Consider the following 26048-nt stretch of genomic DNA (forward strand, 5'->3'; position numbering starts at 1 on the left):
CACACACAAAAGTAACAAAAACAGAACCAAACAAATCAAAAAGCAAGAGAACAAGCAGACAAACAAAAGAACCCAAGCACAAAATGGAGCAATTAAGAAGAAAGCTGACAAAAACACAAAACCAAAACACAAAAGCAAAGCAGAGTGCCAACTGAAGAATGAAGCAAAGAAACAAAACAAACCAACAAAAATGATTAAAAAGTAAAATGAAAAGAAAAAGGGGAAAGAAGACAGAACAACAGAAAGGCAATGTAGAAACAGAAATATAAAAAAATAAAATAAAATGTAAAATTAAAGAAAAAAAAAGACAAACAAAACCCCCGAGAAATGGTAAAAACAAAATCAAATAAACAAAAACAGAGACAAGGAAATGCACACACGTAAAAGAAACAAACACAAAGCCAAATAAAACAGAAAGCAAGAGAACAACCAGACAAATAGAAGAGCTCAAAAATGAAATCAAACAATTAGGATTAAAGCTAACAGAAACACATAACCTAAAAACAAAACCAAAGCAGTGTGCCAACTGAAGAATGAAGCAAGGAAACAGAACAAACCAATAAAAATGATTTTTAAAAAAATAATAAAATGAAATAAAAAGGGAAAAAATCACAGGACAACAGAAAAGCAAAGAAATGGAAATATTTAAAATATATATATACATATATATACTGAAGAAAAAAGAAAAAATAAGGGAAAAGAACACAGAACCACAGAAAAGCAAAGTAAAAATAGAAATGTATAAAGAAAATTTTAAAAATATGTTATGAAACATGGAGATCCCAAGAGACTAAATTAAAAAAAGAAAAAAAACTAAAACTCCACCACCAAATAAACAAAGGAAAACCAAAAAAAAAAAAAAAAAAACTAGAACCAACAACAGAACAACTCGAAACATAATAAAATTAATAGCAATAATTATGTTTCCCTGGGGTCTCCGCTGTGTCCTTGCACATGCCATGAGCCACAACCCACCCTCACCTCCTGAAGAGGCTCTCCTGTGCCTCTGGGCTGGTCTCTGGACCTGCTGTGGACCCTGTGGGGACTACTCAGACTCTGATCTGGCCCAATTCTTGCATGTGCTTACCCCAAAAATCCACAGCTGCGAGAGCTAGACCGTTTTCACTTGTGGGAACACTCACTGTCTACTCAGATATTCCATAGATGCAGGGTCTACCTAGCTGATCATGGGTATTTAATCTGCAGCTTGCACAGCTGATGGAAAGATTTTTGATCTTCTTCCTTAGTCACCCCGTCCAGCTTTGGTTTTATCCCCACTTCTGTGTGTGGTCCACCCACAGGAGTCTGGTCCTGAGGCTGCCTTGGAGCCCTTGGGTCTGTCCCTGTGAGGACCAGGCACAGAGGTGGTATGACTGCTTGGATCACAGGAGCCCCAGTGGTGCCAAATGCCCCCGCTCATTCTTATATCCCTCTCTTCAGTTGCAAGGGAATGGGAGAGGTCCCTCAGGACCAAACTGATCCTAGATTCTTGTTTTCTTCCCCACCCCATTCTCTGCCTCAGGGACCTCTCTCAAGTAATAATTTTCTCTTTTACTCATATATTCAATCTCTCCCTCAGTACTGGCTCTTTATCTGTAGCATACAACCATGCTAATTTAATTCAAAAGCAAAATATACTCTCAACTCCCTCTAGTTATCACTTTATTTCTCTCCACATCACTGCTAACTCAAAGAAACATTGGTGGCTTTTGGTGCTACATCGTCACTCAATAAGCATTCATTTGACCAATATTTATTGAGCGTCTAAAATGTACCAATTATTTACTGTTATGGGCTGAATATTTGTTGTCTCCCCAACATTCAATGTGATGGTATAGGAGATGGGGTCTTTGGTAGGTAATTAGGGATATATGAGAATGGGATCACGAGGGTGGGGCCCTCATGATGGGATTAGCACCCTTATAAGAAGAGAAAGAGAGAGCAGAGCTCTCACTCTCTCTCTCCACTGATAGGAGAACATGGAGAGAATTTGGCTATCTACAAGCCAAGAAAAGAGGCCTCACAATGAAACCTACCTTACTGGCACCTTGATCTTAGACGTCCCAGTCTCCAAGTCTGTGAGAAATAAGTTTCTATTGTTTAAGCCACTCAGTATTTTGTTATGGAAGTCCAAGCAAAGGCAATTACTAATCTCTAAGGATACACAGTGAATAAGATATAGCCACTGCCTCAGAGAGTCTGTAGTTTAGTAAATTCACATATTTATTCCTCAACCCATTGCAAATTGGTGATTCCTTCTTCTACCACACTCTCACAGAAACAGCCTCATTAAGGTCATTGATGATCTCCCAAATGTTAGAGCCAATGGACACATTTCAGTCTCTTTTTTTTCTGGCATCTGTGGCATTGAGACTTGTGGCATTGTTGACAGCTCCTACTTAATTGTGAGTTTCTGCTCTCAGTGTTTCTAGGACCCCATTCTCTTTTATCTTTGTTGCTGACTCTCTGGGCCCCATCGTCTCATGTCTCCTTCAAAGGCTTCTTTTCCTTGGGCCTCCCCAGCATTCTATGCTTAGCTCTCATCTCATTCTGTCACTGACCAGGGTTCTTGGCCTTCCTTAATCAATAGAAATTGATAAGAGGTCAGACAAGAAATTCAGGCAAGGCTTTATTGGGGTCCCTGCTACAGCAGGGAGGAGCAAAAACAAGTAACAAGTTCCCTTGCTCGCTCCCTGAGGCGGGGCCAGCTGGTTCTTTATATGGGGTGAGGGTAGGAGTGGGCCCAGAGACGGGCCAAAGGGGTGGCTTAGGTGGTTTGCCCACCCCTTTGGTGGTGTTGTGTGCAGGGGGTATGCTTTTGCTCTTGACACCCTGCTTTTGCTCCTGGCTCTTCAGAAGTAACAGTTGGGTTTTTGGTCTTTTTGTATCTCATTGTCCATAATTTGCCCCAACTGCACATGCATGCAGTTAATTTTAGTCCCTTATAGTTTCTTTGTATTTTGTTGCTTGAGGAGACGTGTGTCCAGGTGCAAGCACTGCAGCAAAGGGTCCCGGGTCCTGGGTCCCAGCCTGTCTCAATACTACACAATAGACATGGGCAATCTCATCTATTGGCAGTATTTTCCTTCTAACAATAGCATGGTGACTTTGAAATCTCTACTTCTGTTCCAGGTTGTTCTTATGACCTCTATCAGATCCTCATAGTCAATTGCCTATTGAATACCTCTGTGTGGATAGTCCACAGACTTGTCATATTCAACATGTGTGAAGATGAATTGGTCATCTTTCCCCCCAAGTCTCTACTCCTCCATTCCCTTTCTTAGTGAATGGTCATCACTCCTATCTACTTAAGCCAGAAACTAAGGGGTAATCTTTGACTATTCTTCATTCATGTCTCCCTCACACCCAAACAATTATCAATTTTTATCTACCGAACCTCAAATATATTTCCATATATCTATTTTGTCCTCTCAATTTTTTTGCCTGCCAGACTCAATTCAAAAGGATCTTAGTTTTCCTTTCTTTATCCTTGCCTTCCTCTAATCCATTCTCTTCATACTGCCACCAGATTAATTGTCCTCAAATGAAAATTTTCTTATGTCACTACCCAGCCTAAAATCTTTTAAGGGTTCTATTGCCTTCATGATTAAAAGTAAGGCCCCTGAGCTGACTATGAGGTCCTGTGTGGCCATCTCTCATCTGCCTGTCCAGTCTCATTTTTTTACATTCCCTCCCTCTTGCCACCTCAAGCTTCAGTCAACTACAGTATTTCTTGTCCCCAGAAATTGACATGTTCTTTTACCTCTTTGCCTTAACCCTGGAACATTCTGTCTCTCCTCCTTGTCTAAACTCCTCCTCACTTCAGAAAGCTGAGATCAGGATCTGTTTGCTCTTATCTACCTCTGAATTTGTTACCCCTACTGCGTATTCCCATAGCCCTCTCTGGTCACCTCCCTCATGGCATGTTATCACCTATGGAAATGGTATATTTATGTGCCTGTCACCCTCACCAAATAGTGAATTCCTCAAGAGAAGAGACCCACTCTTACTTATTTTTTCACCTATAGCTGGAACAGTACCTACATGCAATAGGGATCAGTGACTATTTTTGGAAAAAATTTACAGAGGGCTTAGGAAAGGGGAGTGGTGAAAGTACAAAGAGATTTGACTACTGACTGTGCTATAAACTCAACACAAAGCTTGGTGCAAGAAATTGTTTCTGTTTCCTTATCCAGAGAGGTTATTTGTAATAGCAATAGAGACATAGCTACTCCCTTGAGAAGGACTCACAGTAAAGTCTTTGAAAAACCTACAGGTGTCTGAATCACCAAGCACTAGGCGTTGCCATTTATATAGGCAAAGAACACCATTAGAGGTAATTCTGGGGAATTTGTCTTAAGTTGTTCCTCCTTTAGGACAAATTTGTGTATGTATCAATACTTTTGCTTTATCCATAACAATTCTGAAAAATATCCTCAAATGATTGGATAAAGGGGGCAAGACATAAAGTAGAGCTCTTTATTTGGAAAATGTTGAATGAGCAGAGTAAAGGAATAGAGAATGATGAAACAAAGAAGCCAAAGAGAGATAAATGAAAAATAATCATGGAAACGTCACATATACAAACCCAAATAATCTGAAACTTTAGTCAGATCTTTTCCTTATACCAGAGGAACTGGGGAAGCATAAACCAATGTTTTCTTCAATTAATTTCTCCAGTATGCGTGTAATTCCAGAATGATAAATGAGTTCTCTGCTTTGATAAGTGGTGAGAAATTATGGGGACTGACATTGCCCAGAAAGTGGTACAGATAAAATTGTTGGGCCCTAGATAGTGGGGACTTGGGGCACAGATCATTGACATCTGGTGTATTACTAGTTAATTGAAACTCCAAGGAGTCATAAATCATGATTCCTAATATCCTATATTATCATAAAAGTACATATGCATTATGAATAAGTATGGTTGTTTCAAATATAATTCAAATATAAATACATAATCTCAAAAACAATCCCACAAAGTCATATGTGTGGAACTGGGACTCAACTTCTGTTTAATAAGTTACACATTTTAACCTCCTTTAATCGTTACTCTTAGAGAAGGTCATTGAATTGCTCAACATCACACAGGGAGCAAAAGTGGTGAATCTGGAATATGAACCCAGATCTTTTAATTCCACATCTAAAGTTTTTACTAGAACTCCACAACCTTCTTAAAATCTCTAGGGAAAAATCCTCCCCCCACCAAAATCCTGTTTTGAAAATAGAATAATATCCTATCACTTTAAATAAAATAGTTTCTTTTAAAATAGAATAGCACACACAGATAATAATAGCACCAGAAATTTAACACTCACTACCATACACACATTTCCTCTACTCTAGAAAAATAATCAACCATTTTAATTATCTATGTTTTCTTCTATTCTTTGTCAATATGAATACATAATTTAATAAGAATATAGTTTCTTAAATAAAGTTTAGATGACATCAGTGATTTAGATATATCAATTCAAATATATTTTTAAATACTATAAGCACATGTTTTAACAGATTTCTTCGGAAAATTTTTCCTTAACTTTTATGATAATGCTAGAAATAAAAGGAACACTTACAGTTTGTTGAAATGCAATAAATTTCCCAGGTTAAAATTATATATTAAGTATCAGTGGTATGCCAAATACCTTTTCTTATATCAATATATAAAGCATTTGTATTTTTGCAGCAAAATTAGCTTCTTAAGATGTCAGAAATATCCATTTTATTTACAAATATACTTTTTTTTTTTTTGCGGTACACGGGCCTCTCACTGTTGCGGCCTCTCCCGTTGCGGAGCACAGGCTCCAGATACGCAGGCTCAGCGGCCATGGCTAATGGGCCCAGCTGATCCGCGGCACGTGGGAACGAATATACTTTTGATGTACAGGAATATTCTCCCCCTCTTCTTAATAACACGTTTATCACAATAATAGGAGGAACTTCTGTTACCAAGTCCAAGATTGTTCTGCCAGCCACATGACAGGCCAATAAATTGGGAGACAAGGCTTTGGGGCAAGGAATTAATGGCTTTATTTGGAAAGCCAGGAGTCTGAGAAGATGGCAGACTAATGTCCTAGAGAACCATCTTGTTTCTGGGGTCTGGATGCTAGTTTATTTTATAGAACAAAGAGTGGGAAGGTGAGGAGGTAAAGTTAAAAGGCCATAAGTTGTTGCAATTATTTCCTGATTTCAGCCAGACTCTGGGAAGGGATGTGTTAATTTCTTCTTTCCTGCAGCCATTTGACAGGTGGGCTGCATCAGGATGTTGTGAGCAGAACAAAGGTATTTTGGTTTAACATTCAGGCATGGGAGCAGGGTTCTGGATATGGACCATTATGTATATTTTCAGCTATTGGCAGCATCCCTTTAGTGATTAACTTGTAGCAAAAGCAGTAGAATACAAAGGTTAAAGTAAAAGAAACAGATCTAATATGAAGTCAGATTTCTTATTCCCTGTTATACTTCTAAAGAGTTTTTTATCTGAGAAAGTCAAAGAACTTTCAGACTATAGGCCATTATGCCTAAATACTTTAGTGGGGACAAACTAGGAGTAAAACTAGGAGTAAAAAGTTCTCTAAAATGCTGATTTTAGAGAAAATGGGCTATCTGGGCTTTACTGAGCTCTATCCTCTGCAGCTGAGCCACTGATGAAACAAACCCAAGCAAATTGCTCATCAAAACTCCACTTTATAGTCATTAGCTGTAAAGTGGAAGTCACAGTAGTTTCCAGGAAGAATTTATTTAGGAATTAAGTTTTCATCAAGACCAGCTGTAGGCTTCAACATGTAGAACTACTGACATCACATTTGCTGCCTGGTTTGAGAATTTGAGGATTATGCTCTGGATAAAAGAGATTCTAGGATTATGGAGAATTTTTTTCCAATTTATCATGACTCTTTTTATATATTTATTTATTTGGCTGTGTTGGGTCTTAGTTGTGGCACACGGGATCTTCATTGCAGCATGCAGAATATTTCATTGTGGTATGCAGCCTCTCTCTAGTTGTGGTGCTTGGGCTCTACAGCACACAGACTCAGCAGTTGCAGTGTGAGGGCTTAGTTGCCCGGTGGCATGAGGGATCTTAGTTCCCCAATCAGGGATCGAACTCACGTTCCCTGCATTGGAAGGTGGATTCTTAACCACTGGACCACCTGGGAAGTCCCTATCATGGCTCTTTCAGGCTGTCTTTTAGCGACTTGAAGACCTAGGCAAAAGAGTTCATTTTCTTCTTCTTTAAGCCAATTAGAAAACATTAAAAACCGTTGAAGGATCTAAGAGGGTATTTAGTTCAATATATTATGTTAAGATGAGGAGACTGAGGCCCAGAGAGTTTAAGGGCTGGGCCCAGCTGCAGGTCCTGGATCAGATGCCAGCCTCCCAAGGTCTTATTCAGTTCTCTTTCCATTAAGGTGGGGCCAAGAATGGTGCCTGAATATTTATTATGAAAACAACAAACAAAAATGATTTTTTCATTTTCACCCCTTTATTTTCCTTCTCCTTTCTGCAGCTCCGTTTTGTTGAAGATCTTCAGACAATTCAAACGTTCAAGATTTTAAGATATGAAAAGAAACTGGCCAAAATGTGCTTTTTCATGATATTTGCCTTTCTGATCTTTTGGATGCCTTATATTGTGATTTGTTTCTTGGTGTTTAATGGTTATGGACACCTGTTCACTCCTACAATAATATCTACTGTTTGATATCTCTTTGCTAAATCAAGCACTGTGTATAATCCAGTTATCTATATCTTCATGATCAGAAAGGTAAGCTTTGTAATTAACTGATCATTTTCACCATGTTGGTGGGGTTGTTGGAAAATATAATACTCTTATAGAGATTATTCATAGCAGCTTCAATGATAAAAACCTAAATCAAGCATTTTATAGGAAAGTAGAGAGTTTAAGAAGAAATGTAGAATATTCCCAGAGAAAATAACAATTCTAAGACCTACCAATGGAGGTTTGCACTTGTTAGGTAAAATTGTATTAAAATCAGTATTTAATACATCAGAAAACATTTTATGTTTAGTAATAATAACTACAATCAAAGTTAATAATTTATTTAAAATTCTTACTGCACTATGCAGATTGTATCAATTATCTTTACAAAACTCCATGAAATAGGCACTAATAGTATCTTATTTATGGATTATGAAATAGGTTCAGAGAAGTAAAAGAAGTTGTTTGCTTCAGGACGTGTTGGTGCCTGGATTTGAACCTGGTTTGCTGTTGTATATTTTCACCAACTGATTTGTAATCTTGATCCAAAAAAAAAAATCTTAACCTAATTAGAGGAACATTAGTGAGTACACCAAGCTGTAAACTCTACCAGGAAGGGTCTTGTCTGTCTCTGCTGCCCACAATATCCCCAGATTGTAGCACAAATTGCCTCACCTCATAGGGGCTCATTGAATATTTATGGAATGAATTAATGTTCAAAATCCCTTCAGGAAACACATCTAGCTGCCTGCATGGAAGATTCATGCAACTTGAATCTATGGCTATTATAAGGTATTGAAAGAGACCTATGTGGTAAAATTAATAAGAATTATAATAAATAAAAGACATTAAACTCCAGACTTAAGTAGATCTGAGCATTACCACCTAACTCCACGTCAGCTAACAAATAAAAAAGAACAACCCAAATTAAATTTACCTAATTTTCTTGAATGTCAATCCAAACTTTTACTTAATATTCAACTTTATTTTCTCCCTGCCCAGTTTCGAAGAGCCCTTTTGCAGCTCCTATGTTTCTGACTGCAGAGATGCCAGTGACCGGCTAAAGACCTACCAGCAGTTGGGAGTGAAATGCAAACCCAACTCATTGTGATGCCACAGAAAGATAGGGACAGACCAAAGAAAAAAGTGACTTTTAACTCTTCTTCCATCATTTTTGTCATCACTAATGATGAATCACTATCAGTTGACGGTGACAGAACCAGTGGGTCATAGGTCAATGTAATCCAAGTTTGTCCTTTATAGGAAAGAATAATGGTAGTGAAAGATGGGGCTTTAAATCAGATACCACTTTTAGACTACCATTAAAAGAACTGTTTTGGAATCCCCATTCTATGTAATATCAACAGAACTTTTGTGGTCCAACAGGAAATCTGAATTGCTCTCTGGCCTCAAGGAGTAACTGAGCAAGACAAATTCTTTTAATTCAGCGGGTGCTTTGTATAATGAAAAACCACTTGCACAAGGTGGGCATCAGGCACCATCAACTTCTAACATATTAGAAGTTTTCACTTCAAATATATATTTTTAAAAAACTGTATTTTCCAAGGCACATAACATATTTCTCAAAAATACTTAGCTCTTAAAATAACTTTGTCTCATACACTTGTGTGAAATAGCTAGAAAATCTTTAATTTTCTGTAGTGTTGGGTCCTATTCAGTGTCATGTCAAATGTTTGCTCAATCAAATTTATCAAAGAGACAATTCTTAGGATGAAAAAGAAAATCAATTCCTTAACTTTATGTGAAACAAAAGACTATTGCTCTATGTGTAATATGATAAAGAGGAGCTTCAGACCAATGTGCTACTGAGCAAGCTCTAGAAGACACCATTAAAAAGAAACACAGGAAAGAAAATAGAATGTCAAGGTGGTCAAGGTTTATTGGTAATCATACATTAGCAGATGATGTACATGGTGAAGCTGATGTTAATAAGTGTCTCCATCTATTTCATTTCAAATATGAACATGGCAGGCTTAGCCCCTCCTTCTAGTAATTTCCCGCAATTTTGCCAAGAATTCTATTGATAGATTTAGAAAAGGAGTTCCAGCAAAAACCAAGCAAACCTACATTTGAAGAGGGATGAAAATAAGTATAAAACTGTATTCACAAAATGTGAATATTAAATAAAAATATATAATCTTTATTGATCTTCAATCAATACACTGGATAAATAGTGGTCAGTGTTAGTGAAGAGACCATTTTTCCATGAGTCATTATTTAGTCTAAACATGGATTATTAGGACTCAAGAATTTCCTTGACAATATAGGCAAGAAAGTGAATCATTTTATTTCCTAATTTTTATTTCTTACATGACTGTTCTACTAGTGTTGCATCTTCATAATTAATCACATTTGAAAGACTTCTAAATGATTCAGTTGGCCTATTGAAGAAGGAAGAAGCAAGAAAAAAGTTTCACTAAATGATCATTTAAACATCAAGTTTGTTGCTAGTTTTGCAGCATATAGTTCAAGAATGTTAGTAAATTGCTTCTGAAATGGAATAAAATATGGCTTCATATTTCTATAAAAATTGTCTCCCCTTGTTTCCTTTCCACTCTTTTATGTATATAGATATTTAGTTTATAAATAAAGCTCTTCCTATCCTTCACTTAGTGTGGCTTTAATAGCCTTTTAAAAAAATCCTCAGAAGGTAATATTGCCTGTTGAAGACTGAGAAATAAAATCAATTCATTTTGAACTCTCTCAAAAGCCCCCCAATCCCTCATTTACACTTCTAGGTTTAGCAAGAAAATCTGAGCACTGTGCTTAGGTAAGTTCCACCCAGGTAATGAAAAATGCAGTTAATATATTAGGCAAATTGCGACTTTTAGTCCCAGGTGTTAAGTCAATCCTATCATGACTTCTATTATGTCCTTTAAAGAAAAGTGTGATCAGTGACTTCATTGAGGTCTCTAGGGCCTTACTTTTTGAGAAGTGAAAGAGATCTTCCACTGCACTTTTATATTTAGAATGATCTGACCTAAGCATAGTGCTGTGGGGAAGCTGAGTTTTACTTAAAGTGGTGGGTTATTTTTTCAATAATTTCAGTGAGCTCACAGAGAAATTCTACATTGAATTTAACTATAAGCTGATAAATATCTTCTATTAGTGAATTAAATATGATGATGGAAACATGATTTTAATCCTGTTTTGGTTACAGAGAAATCTAATATTTGCTACTTCAGGATCTTTTTATCACTTGCTAATGACATTGGGAATTTGTTCTAGTGACTCCAGGGAGTTTACAGGGAGACATGCCCTGTATTCTGGAAGTAAGTGACCCAGTCCCATGGTCTTCTCAAGTAGTCCAGGGGTCTCAGTGACTTGGAACGCATAAGTAGGTAAGTACCACTGACAGCTATCAGTGTTCCAAAGAAAAAGAGTCCTTTGTTTATCACCTGTAAAAAAGAGCAAGAACTTTCACTTTATTTGTCCAGTGATTAAAATCTTTCAAGTAGACTTCATTTTTAAATGACGTTTTATACAATTTCCTCTTTGTTCTTTAAACTGAAACAGTGATGTAATTGCATGACCACTAGGTGAAGTCCTGAAATATCTGGCAAGGTCAAGAATTTGGAGCTTCCTGCCTCCCTCTCTCCCTCCTCTCTTCCCAGAAACTCCTGAATCTATGTGTCTGTATAAAGAATTCTTAACAGTTAGCCTTTGTCCAGCCATAAAAAAAAATTCACAGTTGAAAAAAAAAGAACTGTTAACTCTGTCTTGAAAGAAGCCACAAATGATTCAGTCATTGCTCAGACCCTGCACAAAGTGTCCCTGAGAAGAGTGATGGGTTCATTGGCCTCTGTGACTTGGAAGACACACATTCAAAGACTTAAACATGCACCCTCACCACCTACAGTCTATCAACCGCACGAGCTGAGGCTCAGTCTAGTCTGGGTTGTGTGCACTCTCGTATCATCCTGGTCTCTTTCACTGCACTTATTGTCCTGCATTCTAACTGCCTGTCACTGTCTCTTTCCCCTTTGGACTTTTAGTTCCTTGAGGGCAGGGACCTTATTTTATTCACCTCTGTATGAATAAATCTTGATTCATTCCAATCTAGCCTCTAAATCTTTCTAAAATCCACACCTGAGACTATGAGCTGTCTTTGTCTTCCTGTTTCCCTCAAAATAATATTCAAGATGTTTCAGGTCCTACTTACTGTTCCAGCTCCACCTCTAGCCATTTTCACACATATGTGCTTCTTCCAGGTCCACTGAAATACTTGCCATTCCCATTCTGAATGTGTGAGAGGTTTCTTCAACCTCCATGCCCCCCTCCCTATGCCCATGCCCATTCCCCACCAGGGCAGTGCCTCTTCACTGCAGGTGTCCATTTCCCCCACTAGTCTCTGAGCTATGCAAAGGGTAGGGGCTGCTTTATGTTCATCACCATGCCCAGCTCAATGTTTACATACTATTTGTTTAGTGAGTGAAGTTGTAAAGTTTCCACAGTGGAAGATCAGGAATCTGGATCTCCATTTAATGGCATCTGTGAGTCAACTGCCCAAAATTAATGTGGAATAGCATTACACTGGAATTAGACTGTGTTTTATAAGTGATTTGCTTCTGTCCAGTTTTGTAAATTAAACCCATAGGAGTATTGCATGAAGCAAAAGTCAATTGCTAAATAAAAGGTCGCATTGATAAAATAAAGTAGAAAGTTTAGAAATATTAGCATCAATTTCTTTTTTGAATTTCTTCTCCTCAGGGATTGCCTCTTTTTGTAATTTTGTTCATTAGGCATTCTGCCACCTGTGTATCCAGGACATTTTTTAATTTGAAAGGCAAACACCTAGTGTCTGTCACATTATTTCCATATTTGCCTGAGGTAAACATAACTGAACTTCAACACATCAGGTTAAAAATAAGTGTAATCTGTTCCAACCTTTTTTTGCCAATGCCAGCGCAGCACTGCCTCATGGTATCTTATTCTGGAAAAGGTGACCTGTAAGAAAGTTTAAAAAGTATTCTTGTGTATTCTTTAACGGCTAAACAGAAGATTAAAATGAGGAAAAGTCTTAAATCCAGACCTTACCATGGTGTAAAGAGGGATAAAGGTAGATGGCATAATAGCATGAAGAAATCTCTCTATGTTCTTTTGGAAGAGGAACCACCTTGAGTTGACGTGTGCTCGCATCTGCAATAATGTAAGGAGTCTCAAAGAATACCTTGAACAAAGTACCTTTAATTGTTTTCTGCAACTTTATCACTCTTTATTCCCATTCACCACAAAGCCAGACTGAAGGTAGTCAAATAAATTCTTATTTCCAATCCTTTTCAGTCAATGTCAGAGAACAATAACTTGAAAAGGTAGAGCAATTATGCAAAACCTGTTAGAGAACTCTATTTTGCATGGGGGCCAACTCTATTTCAGTAAGAGTCTATTTGTATGGATCTGTGAGTAGTCTGTGAGCCCAAAGACTTGACTAATTTCTGTTACTTCCTGGTCAGTTTGGAACATTATTTATGGCAAGAAGAGATCTGTTTAAAACTAGGCCTGTCTTGATATACTCCATATTCAGGATAAACATTACGTTGTAGTTGTCTTGTTTTCAAAGACAAGGCAAAATACATCAGTGAGACTTCCAGTATCTTATAGAGCTTCCTTCACCACATATGAAACAATTCTGCTTGAGTTGAAGTCTATTTTATTTCTTTCTGTCTTCAGGAGAGATGGAAAACAACTATACTCTTTTTAAAATTTTTATCTTGTAAATTTTTTCATTTGATTATTTAAAAACTAGAACCACGGGCTTCCCTGGTGGCGCAGTGGTTGGGAGTCCGCCTGCCGATGCAGGGGACACGGGTTCGTGCCCTGGTCCGGGAGGATCCCACATGCCGCGGAGCGGATGGGCCCATGAGCCATGGCCACTGAGCCTGCGCGTCCGGAGCCTGCGCTCCGCAATGGGAGAGGCCCACATACCGCAAAAAAAAAAACAAAACTATAACCACAACCATTTACTGTGAACTTTTCATGTGACTGGCTTAAAATGGAATTGTGTTTTTCTTCTGAGTAATAATCTACTGACTATGAATTTCTTTGGTATTACATATTTCTTTCAGTGCAAAAAACGCCAAAGGATATTCAGTGCTAATTTAAGTTTGCAGCTTATAATGTTAAGAATGGAAAGGTTATTTAATGTCTCTTAAATTTTCCAAATATGTTAACTCATATCAAAAATAATTTTTCATTAAAATAGCATATTAGTACCTCTACTAAATGTCTAAGCCTTGAGCCTATGAATTATCAGATATTGAAACCAGACATTTTGTCTTTTTTGTTACCTCCTAAATATCCCTGAAATGTAGATGGAGGTGATGTGTGTGGGTCATTATCACTGTCTTTATAGTCAAAGTTCAACTATGTGTAAGGAATGCTCTGTGTGTGTGTATGTTTTCTCTTGGCACCTATTCTTATGCAGCATGCATGAGACGGGGATCAAAGAAACATTAAAGCAAAGAATGTTTATTAGAATGTCAGTGCATGATCTCATTGAATAGAACCAAACATTCTCACTTGCCTCTATGTAATTGTGCATGGATAGGTCTGAAATTGCATGGTCATCTGGAATTCTTAATCTTGAGAATTCAGGAAGGCACATACCTAGAAACCAAGTTAAATAATATATCTTTTCCAAAACAGTCTGTAAACAATGTGCTTGACTCTACACAGTTCAAATGAAATGGTGTATTCTCTATCAGTGGTCTCTACTAACCTTTTAAAACTCTGGACAACAAGACCGTATGACCAACAATCTATGAATACTGAGCAATAACACAGGGGCATTTCCCATTACCTATGATTTAATAAAACTTATGATAAAGTTGTTATAATATATACTAGATTAGTGAATCATTATTTTTATTTCACAAATGGAAAGCAGTTCATATAAATGACTGTAAATGACCCCAAATCCTTAGAATTTGCTACTCTCCTTTTAGTTCTTCTTTGCTACCCCATATACATTTGTTTCATTTTACCTAAGCCACCTTATTAGCTTAAACATACCCTGTTATTCTGTTATCTCCCAGAGGCAGGACTCATGTTATATTCATGTTTGGAAACTTAACCTGGTATATGGTAAACACTGAATAAATATTTGATAAATTAATAACTAACTAATATAACTTCACAGGGCCAAACCACTCTAGTTCTGAGGAAGCCATTTCTAAAGTCAGAGAACATGGGTGCAAGTCCCAGCTTCACCAATTCTAGCTACTTGACTTTGGGCAAGTTACTTAACCATCTCTAAGCTTAAATTTCCTCAGTTGTAAAATAGGGACAAGAATAGTACCTATGCCCCATGTTTTTCATGAGATAATGTGATAAAAATCAGCAAGATACCCAACACATATTACATGTTCAGTGATGTTAGCTATTATTGTGATAATTTTTATTCTATCTTCATTCTCTTGTAACTAAAACCAGTATTGACAGTATGTTCTGTTATATGAGCCCTCCATCTGTCTCCACCATTGTCATTACATGCTAACCAATCACACAAGGGCTAAGAAGGGAGGAAACAAAATACTTCTGGATCCTGAGCATCTGAGTGAGATAACTGGGAAAGAAAGGAAGAAAACCAGAAGAAATTTACCCTGGAATCTATAATCTCTTCAGATTCAGACAGCACAGTGTTCACTGACTCCCTATAACACTATAAAAAAAATTGTCACTGTGAACTTACTTTGTTCCAGGCTTTTTTTTTTCTTTTTTTTCTTGATGTATAGTTGATGTACAATATTATATGAGTTATGGGTGTACAACATAGTGATTCACAATTTTTAAAGGTTATACTCCATTTATAGTTATTATAAAATATTGGCTATATTCCCTGTGTTGTACAATATATCCTTGTAGCTTATTTATTTTATACCTCATAGTTTGTAACTCTTAATCCCCTTCCTCTATCTTGCCCCTCCCCCTACCCTTTTACCCACTGGCAGCCACTAGTTTGTAATCTGTGGGTTAGGGTTTTTTTAAAAAAAGCTTTCCACAAATCATTTGATTTAACCTTCACAACTCTCTGAAGTGGCATCATCCCCATTTTATTGATGGGAAAAAAAATCTGAGACTTTAAAAAGATAAAGTGACTTGTTCAAGGTCAAAGGGCTAATAAGTCAGCAAGTCAAGACTGGAATCTGGGTGTAGATTCAAAGCTGGTTCTCTAAGTCTATCCCTTACCTGAAACAGGTTTAAATTCAGAGGTGACCTTTGAGGACATGTAATGCTGAGAAGCAATAAAAGTTATCCAGTTCTCAGGCTATTATTTGCAATTTCTTTTACAGGTGAAAATTATGTACATTTAATTTAACTTACTTTCAGAATTATACATAAAGTTTAAAACTTCAATACTTGTAAAATTAATATATTTCTGGAATTAATTTTAATCAAAAGGCAAATGGAAGTATCAGATGCAACCTTTGATAAGGCAAAAAGCAAGAAAATTCTGGAGCTTCTAAAAGTGTTTCTGAGGGCATGCTGTAGGGATTATAGGCATGGAGGTTAACTAGGCTGAGAGGGAGGGAAAGGAGTATATCTCTGCCAAACTTTGGTGCTCGGAACTTTTATCTTTGTATTGATCGATGCATAGACCTCCCTGTAAAACTTAAAAGAAACTATTTTTTCCTCTCTGGGTGTTCCTTGTCTGATATGGGCAACAACAGTGGCATAGACTGTTAATAGAAAAATTTATAATCCTGAACAGGAAATATGCATCATGGTTTGTAATCTTCCAGGATCAGAAATAGGTGTACAATTAATCAGCAAGGCTAGTCCGTGTCCAGTTGAGAAATTTTACTTACTAAGGTCGTTATTGAATTTATCCATTAATTCATCAAATACCAAGCAGTCTTCAAATCCCTAAAACAAGAAAAAATAAACTGTAAATAATAAATACTTCTTAGCAATTTTGAATAGACTTTTCATTGGTGAGTATAATTCACAGGATGTTTACTCTCAACCAGCACATAACAGCCAAATAATCACACTTAGCATTGAATTCTGATTAAAAAGACAATTGACTGCATGTTTGATGGTTTTATCTTTGCCCAATTTACTCATATATATATATATATATATAATTTAGAATATGATCAAAATTTTAAATTACTTGTAATTTTGACAATTCCATTGCTTCTTCAAGAAGCAAAAATAATTATATTGTTCTACCATAAGCATTAGAATAATATTTAAACTCTTCAGGGCTTTAAGATTCACATTTAGAGCAATTTAATGACAGGATAGAACTTTCATATTAACTTACTTTCTATAAGCCAAGATTAAAGCAAATTTCCAATCAACAAATCTACAAAATTAGTAAGGTACTATGCTAAATGAAGTAGGGAGAAGAAAATAAAAAGCTATGTTTCCCTGCATCCTAGGAATTCAAACTATGGTTTTAAGACAATATAAAAATATGTAAAGGTTAAGAAATAAAATATTTCTATATCAATTATACATATCATACCTGAAGCAAATAAATTTGTCAATTATATAGGCTGTTAATGCTATAGGAATTTAGAAATGAGAGATACCATATAGGGATGAGATAACACTCTTAAATTCTTTATTTAATTAATTCATTTATTCCTGGAGAATTCCTATGAGATAGGTATATTAAAATCCGAATTTTACAGATAAGGAAGTAGAGATAAGTTAGTTGCGTGAGAACATATTCTAATAAATCATGAAGCCAGACTTCGAACCAGGGAGTTCTAATTATCCACTATGCTAAAATTGATGTTTCCTTACTTTTTTAAAAATTTAAGTACAGTTGACTTACAATATTATATTTATTTCAGGTATACAACATAGTGATTTGATATTTTTATAGATTATACTCCATATAAAGGTATTATAAAATATAGGCTATATATTCTGTGCTGTATATTACATCCTTGCATCTTATTTATTTTATGCCTCATAGTTTGTACCTCTTAATCCCCTTCCTCTATCTTGCCCCTCCCCCTACCCTTCTACCCACTGGTAACCACTAGTTTGTTCTCTATATCTGTGAGTCTGTTTCTGCTTTGTTATATTCGTTCATTTGCTTTATTTTTTAGATTCCACATATAAGTGAAAACGTACAGTATTTGTCTTTCTTTGTCTGACTTATTTCACTAACCATAATACCATCCAGGTCCATCCACGTTGTTGCAAATGGCAAAATTTTGTTCTTTTTTATGGTTGAGTGTTATTCTGTTGTATATACATAGCACTTCTTTATCCATCCATTGTTAATGGACAGTTAGGTTGCTTCCATATCTTGGCTATTGTAAATAATGCTGATATGAACATGGGGTGTATATATCTTTTCAAATTAGCATTTTAATTTTCTTTGTATACATACCATGAGTGGAATTTCTGGACCATATGGTAGTTCTATTTTTAATTTTTTGAGGAACCTCCATACTGTTTTCCTTAGTGGCTGAACCAATTTACATTCCCACCAACACTACTAGAATTCCCTTTTCTCCACATCCTTGACAACACTTGTTCTTTGTTGTCTTTTTGATGATAGCCATTCTGACAACTATGAGATGATATCTCACAGTGGTTTTGATTTGTACTTCCTTGATGATTAGTGATGTTGAGCATCTTTTCATATGCCTGTTGGCCATCTGTATGTCTTCTTTGGAAAAATGCCTATTCAGGTCTTCTGCCCATTTTTTAAATTGGGTTGTTTGTTTTCTTGACATTGAGTTCCATGAGTTTTTATATATTTTTGATATTAACCCCTTATGAGACATTACATTTGCAAAGATCTCCCATTCAGTAGGTTGCCTTTTCCTTTTGTTGATGGTTTCCTACACTGTGCAAAACTTTTAAGTTTGATTAGGTTTCACTTGTTTGTTTTGCTTTTGTTTCTTTTGCTTGAGGAGACAGATCCAAAAAAATATTACTAAGACCTATGTGAAAGCATTTCTTTTCTTCTAATAGTTTTATGGTTTCATATCCTACACTTAAATCTTTAATCCATTTTGAGTGTATTTTTGGGTATAATAGGAGAAAATATTCTAATTTCATTCTTTTACATGTAGCTGTCCAGTTTTCCCAATACCACTTATTGAAGAGACTGTCTTTTCCCCATTGTATATTTTTGCCTCCTTTGCTGTAGATTAACTGACCATATCTGCATGGGTTTATTTCTGGGCTCGCTGTTCCATTGACCTATGTGTCTGTTTTTGTGTCATTACCATACTGTTTTGATGATTATAACTTTGTAGCATAGTCTGAATTTAGGGCCCATGATACCTCCAGCTTTGTTCTCTTTTCTCAAGATTGCTTTGTCTACTGAGGGTCTTTTGTAATTCCTTACAAATTTTAGGATTCTTTTCTAGTTCTGTGAAAACTGTCGTGAATATTTTGATAAGAATTGCATTAAGTTTGTAGATTGCTTTGGGTAGTATGGACATTTTAACAATATTAATTCTTCCAATCTATGAATACAGGATATCTTTCCATTTATTTTTAATCATCTTTAATTAACTTTATCAATGTCTTATAGTTTTCAGAGTATAAGTCTTTCACCTCCTTGGTTAAATTTATTTCTATGTGTTTTATTATTTTTGGTGCAATTCTAATATTGTTTTCTTGCTTTCACTTTCTAATAGTTCATTATTAGTGCATAGAAAAGCAACAGGTTTCTGTATATTAATCTTGTATCCTGCCACTTTACTGAATTCAGTTATTAGTTCTAATATTTTTTTGGTGAAGACTTTAGGGTTTTCTATATATAATATGTCATCAGCAAATAGTGACAGTTTTACTTCTTCCTTTCCAATTTGGATGGCTTTTACCTCTTTTACTTGTCTGATTGCTATGACTAGGACCTCCAGTACTATATTAAATAGAAATGGTGAGAGTGGAATCCTTATCTTGTTCCTGATCTTAGAGAAAAAGCTTTCAGCTTTTCACTGCTGAGTATGATGTTATCTGTGGGTTTGTCATAAATGACCTTTATTATGTTGAGATATGTCCCCTCTGCACAAATTTTGTTCAGAGCTTTTATCAGAATGGATGTTGAATTTTGTCAAATGCCTTTTCTACATCTATTGAGATGGTCATGTGATTTTTATCTTTTGTTTTGATAATGTGATTTATCACACTGGTTGATTTGCAGATATTGAACCATACTTGTACTGCAGGGATTAATCCCAGTTTATCATAGTTTATGATTCTTTTAATTTATTGTTAAATTTATTTGCTAATATTTTGTTGAGAATTTTTATATCTATATTCATCAGAAAAATTGGTCTGTAATATTCTTTTATTTTTTTGTAGTGTCTTTGTATATTTTGGTATCAGGGTAATGCTGAACTCAGAATGAATTTGGGAGTGTTCTCTCCTCTTCAATTTTTGGAAAATGTTTGGTAGAATTCATCTGGGAAGTTATTAGTCCTGGTTTTGTTTGTTGAGTGTTTTTGATTATTAACTTAGTTTCAATACTAATAATCAGTCAGTTCAGATTATCTATTTCCTCCTGATTCAGTCTTGGAAGATTGTATGTTTCTGGAAATCTATCTGTTTCTCTCAGGTTGTCCAGTTTGTTGGCATATTCATAGTATTCTCCTATGATTGTTTGTGTTTCTGTGATAATGGTTATATCTTCTCCTCTTTCATTTATTATTTTGTTTATTTGGATCCTCTCTCTTTTTTTCTTAGTGAGCCTGGGTAAAGGTTTATCTGTTTTTTGTTTATCTTTTTAAAAAACCAGCCCTTGATTTCATTGATCTTTTCTATTTTTTTTTGAGGGGGTTCTCTATTTTATTTATTTCCACTCTGATCTTTATTATTTCCTTCCTTCTGCTGACTTTGGGCTTTGTTTTTTCTTCTTTTTCTAATTTCTTCAGACAAGATAGGTTACTTGAGACTTTTCTATTTTCTTGAGGTAGGCCTGAAATGCTATAATCTTCCCTTTTAAAACTGCTTTTTCCATCCTGTAAATAACAATTAAGTCCACCTGGTCTAATGTGTCATTTAAGGCCACTGTTTCCTTTTAGATTTTCTGTCTGGATGATTTATCCATTAAGGCAAGTGGAGTGTTAAAGTCCTCTACTATTATTGTATTACTGTCAATTTCTCCCTTTATGTCTGTCAATATTCACTTTATATATTTAAGTACTCCTATATTCGATGCATATATGTTTACAGTTTTTATATCCTCTTCCTGTATTGACCCCTTTATCATTATATAATGTCCTTCTTTTTCTTTTATTATAGACTTTGTTTTAAAGTTTAATTTGTCTGATATGAGTATTGCTACCCAGCTTTCCTTTTGTTTCTATTTGCATGGAATATCTTTTTCCATCCCCTCACTTTCAATCTGTGTGTGTGTATTTAGCTCTGAAGTGAGTCTCTTGTAGGCAGCAGAGAGATGGATCTTATTTTTTAATCCAATCAGCCACCCTATGTCTTTTGACTGGAGCATTTAATCCAATGACATTTAATGTGGTTATTAATAGGTATGTACTTATTGCCATTTTATTATTTTTTTTCTGGTAGTTCTTCTTTGTTCTTTTCTTTTTCTTTTAGTCTCTTCCTTTGTGGTTTGATGATTTTCTTTAGTGTTATGTTTGTGTTCCTACCTTTCTAATTTTTGTGTATCTATTCTAGGTTTTTGATTTGTGGTTACCATGGAGTTCATATATGTTGACCTAAACTATACCTACTTGTTTTAAACTGATAGACATTTAAGTTCAAAAACATTCTAAAAGACCTACTTTTTTTACTCCTCCCCCATGGTTTGTGTTTTTTATGTCATATTTTACATTTTCAGGCCTATCCTTTAACCGTTTATTGTAATTATACTTGATTTTACAGTTTTTGTCTTTTAACCTTTGTTCTAGCTTATTTAAGTGGTTGATCCACAGCTCTTACCATATATTTGCCTTTACCAGTGGGATTTTTCCCTTCTTATTTTTCTTATTTCTTGTTACAGCCTTTTCTTTTTTACTTAAAGAAGACACTTTAACATTTCTTGTAAGGTCAATTTAGTAATGATGAACTCTTTTACTTTTTGCTTGTCTGGGAAACTATCTCTCCTTCAATTCTGAACAATAACCTTGCTGGGTAAAGTATTCTTAGTTGTAGGTTTTTTCCTTTCAGCACTTTAAACATATCATTCCATTCCCTTCTGGACTGCAAAGCTGCTGCTGAAAAATCAGCTAATATGATTGCCTATGGGCGTTCCCTTGTTTGTGATTCTTTGTTTTGTTCTTGCTGCCTTTAAAATTCTTTCTTTAATTTTGCCATTTTCATTGTCTTGGTGTGGGTATTTTGGGGTTCATCTTGTTTGGAACTCTTTTTGTTTCCTGTACCTGGATATCTGTTTCCTTCTTCAGGTTAGGGAAGTTTTCAGCCACAATTTCATCAAATACATTTTCTACCTCTTTCTCTCTCTTCTTATTCTGAGACCCCTATAATATGAATGTTAGTATGTTTGATTGTCTCAGAGGTCTCATTTTTAAGAATTTGTTTTTCTTTTTGCTGTTCTGATTTTGTGATTTCCACTATTCCTTCTTTCAGATCACATATGCATTCTTCTATATCACCTAATCTGCTGTTGAATCCCTAGTGTATTTTTCATTTCAGTTATTATATTCTTTAGCTCTGATTGGTTTTTTCTTATATTTTCTAAATCTCTGTTGAAGTTTTCAATGAGTGCTTTCATTCTACTCCCAAGTTTGGTGAGCATCTTTATGACCATCGCTTCTAACCCTTTATTAGGTTAATTATTTATCTCTATTTCATTAGGGTATTTTTCAAGGGTTTTACTTTGTTCTTTTGTTTGAAACATATTCCTCCATTTTCTCATTTTGTTTAACTTTCTATGTTTGTCTCTATGAAATTATGTGAAAGTTACGTGTTCTGGTCTTGAAGACATGTCCTATGATGTCCTATTCAGTCTGCATGTGCCCACTGGCTTTGGTGGGAGAGCTGCATCTGAAGTGAGCATGGGCCACACTTTCCCCTAGGGTATGCTGGCAGCCACCACTTTGGTGGGAAATAGGGCTGGATTCAGAGGGGCTAGAGCCAGATTCAGGTGCAGCCAGGGCTTCTCCTAGACTCAGTGGCAGTCACTGCCCTATGGGGTAGGGTTTGAGGCTCCCAGGGCCTGGAGTAGAAGCCCCGAGGGTGGTGGGTTTCTGCTGAGTGTGATGACAATCTCTGCCTTGGTTGGGGGCATGGCCAGGTTCCTGAAAGCTTGGAGCCACACTTCTAAACTGGTTCTGCTTTTCCCCCAGGTGTACACACCTTGGTTAGAGGCAGGGTGGGGGCTGGAGGGGTTGGAGCCACACTGCTGAGCTGGTTGCATTTCTTCCCTGGTGTGTGCATGCTCATTAGCAATAGCAGCCTCCACCTTAGTGGGGAACAGCGCCAGAGTAGGAGGTGCTGGAGCAGGAGCCCAGTACAGGTTGTGGGGTACACTGGGGCAGCCCTGGCAGGCCATCCAGAGCAACCAGCAGTTGTCAGTCTGCTGCCTCCATGCTGGGATTGGGAGCAAGCAAGTCTGTGTACATGCTCTTCAGGAGCAGAGTATCAGTTTCTTACTGCCCCCTAGTAAGCCACACTGGTTTTCAAAACAGCTAAGGAGTCTCATTTTCCTGGCCTTGAACCCCAGACCTGGGGTGTCTAATATGTGGCTCAAACTCCTCGCTCCCCAGGGAGGATCCCCAAATCTGTGATAGCCCCCTCCTCTTCTGAGTCACACACTAGGGGTGTGTGTCTTGACTAGATCAATTCTCCTCCCCTCCTACCAGACTCCATGTGGTTCTTTCTTTACAGCCTTGGTTATAGAAGAGCTATTCTAGTCTTCAGGTTGTTCACAGTGAGTTTCTCTATGTGTAGCTGTAGTTTTGATGTGTTCGTGGGAGGAGGTGAACTCAGGGTCCTCCCAGTCTGCCAACTTGATCCCACCTCTCTTGTTATGTTTTTGTAAAACAAAATGTTTTTGACTACTTTGCTCAAAATATAATTGATTAGATTCATAAGCTCTTTATTCTTGGACTATATCCCATCCACCAAAACAATATAAGACTATGGTTATAAAACTATTAGTAATCAAACACACATGAACATAAAATAATTGTTTGTCTAGACAATTATTTTAGAATTCCTTAAAATTAATGTTCAATATTTGAACACTATTCATTTTCTGAAATATTTTTTAGCCAGAATGGTAAAATTTCCATGAAAGCAGCTAGTATTCAACATCTAGTCTGTTTCATCATTTTATTTAACTCTATCAATTGTGTTTTCTTTTCTTTTGGAATGAAAAAGCAGAGGGAAAAAAAGATAATTTGGGATATTTTTCTTTTTTGATACTAACATTATAATCTCTAGAAAAAATACACTTTAAAAGTTAAGTCTTGAATTGCTGATAGTCAAGTTTCCAAATTTCAAGTCATCAATACATTTTCTAACTGAACAGAAAACTATCTTATGCTTTTTTATGCACTAAATTACTGCATCATGTAATCCAAGAGTTGACTATATTTAGAGATCAATCTAGTTAAATAGCTGGTATGGTTTTTGAGTTGACTGTTTTCTCAGAGATTATGTGAGGATAGTTTTAAGCATATTTTTTATTTAAGACTTTTTAGTTGAGACTGACCCAGAGAAATTTAAGGGACTTACCTACGGAAAAAGAACTTACCGCATTCATTCCCTGCCCAAAAAAGGGCACTATGGCATGAGCTGCATCTCCCATCAACACACAGTGTGATTTAAAATGAAAAGAAGAGCACTTAACGGATATCATGGGCTGGGCAGGCAACAGAAAGAAATCTTGTGCCAGGGTTTGCCTTTAGAGGAAAACAATAAAAATGTTAAGCTGGGTATTAAATATTGTGTAATTCTTTCAGATTTACTGGCTTTGTTAACATAATATTTCATTGAAAAGTACGTGAGAATGCCAGGAAGAAAACAGGAGAGGGAGAACTGAAGTTTCTTCTAGTTCCCAAATTCCACTGTTCTATTTATATTCTTAATTTGCAACGGTTTTAATCACATCCAAAAGGAACAAGTTTAGCTGCATTTGAATAACTTGAAATATGTCTGTGTTATATGTCATGAAAATTTTATTATCAAGCACACAGATCACACAATTTTCAACTACGTTGGAATGTTTTAGGTTTCCTTGGAGAAACTTGAGATGCAGTTGTGCATTTGATTAGCACACAACAAACCAAAATTAAGTTAATGCGAATCCATGTGTATTTGGAAATGAACAACTGTAATCAAGCTAGTATCTGTTCAAGCATCTACAGAGGTTTTGTGGAAGCTATAGGTAGAGAGTAGTACATACACTAGAGGATCTTAAATCTAGTTGGAGAGGCAAGAAAGAGCCACAGAACAAGTTCTGAAGTAGCTAAGGGCTAAATTTTGGTGTGCAGAGATTTCCCTTCAAAGTCAGAGAAGGAGAAGCCAACACAGGCAATTGAATTTTTCTGCAGGAAAGGATGAGAACTGACAATTTTTAATAGATCTGCTATGGGTGGGCAGTGGGCTATCCCTTTTACATAATTAGCTCATTCAATTTTCAAAATAGCCCTAAAAGTTAGGTAACATGATGTCTATTTTAATGATGAAAAATCTGAGATTCAGGGAAGTCAGGGACAAGAGCAGTATTCAAATCTTGCTCTTTCTGCAGTATTGTGCTGCCTCCATGAAGACATCGCTGGAGATAGAAAGTGAGCTGGATTCCAGGACGGAGTGACAGTTGGAGAGAGGCACTGAGTGAGACCAAATGACAAGGTCCATATGAAGGGGAAGTTGATATGGGCCAGAGGAGCTGAGACTGATAATCCAGACAGCTAATACAATTAGCTATCAATTTGGGGGAACTTTATATGTGCCTGGCCCTGTGCTGAATGATTTATAGGCATGATCCCCTTTACTCCTCACAACAACACTTTGGTGCAGGTATTACTATTATCACCATTTTACTGTGAGGGGCGTGAGACATAGGAAAGCTTATACAGCTAGCAACTGGTGGACTTGAGACTTGATGTTGCAAGCTATTTCTGCCTTGATGTAGATTTGTGTTCCCACCAGCAGAAGGAAGCACAGACAAGCCCTAAGGGGCCTGAGCGCCTGCTCAGGGTACATAGAAGGTCCAGGGACATTGGTGATTTGTCTTTCCCAGGGAAACTGGCCTGGCCTGGATTTTTTCAGAATTCCTGTTCACAGCACAAGATCCTCTTGGACTTTTGCTGTAATCTAGGCTTCCTGTCCAGGTCACTGCATGATTGGTCATGTTTAACAAAAACAGAAATAAGTTCATTAGCCTTTATTTGAACTT

At 36.4% G+C, this 26048-nt stretch overlaps 1 protein-coding gene across 1 annotated transcript in view; it reads right to left on the reverse strand.

Annotated features, from left to right (window-relative positions):
• Positions 1 to 9594: 9594 nt before the first annotated feature.
• KMO (kynurenine 3-monooxygenase) overlaps positions 9595 to 26048 on the reverse strand; it is a 59043-nt gene continuing 42589 nt past the window's right edge. The window contains 7 exon segments of the mRNA XM_022579445.2: positions 9595 to 10996; positions 10999 to 11136; positions 12626 to 12685; positions 12776 to 12877; positions 14262 to 14344; positions 16546 to 16603; positions 24402 to 24549. Coding sequence (XP_022435153.2) covers positions 10934 to 10996; positions 10999 to 11136; positions 12626 to 12685; positions 12776 to 12877; positions 14262 to 14344; positions 16546 to 16603; positions 24402 to 24549 — 652 coding nt within the window. The 3' untranslated portion in view covers positions 9595 to 10933.

This window comes from Delphinapterus leucas, chromosome 1 (genome assembly GCF_059928025.1).
Source record: "Delphinapterus leucas isolate spDelLeu-1000000601 "Yukka" chromosome 1, BTC_Dleu_Yukka2, whole genome shotgun sequence".
NCBI classification, from domain to species: domain Eukaryota; kingdom Metazoa; phylum Chordata; class Mammalia; order Artiodactyla; family Monodontidae; genus Delphinapterus; species Delphinapterus leucas.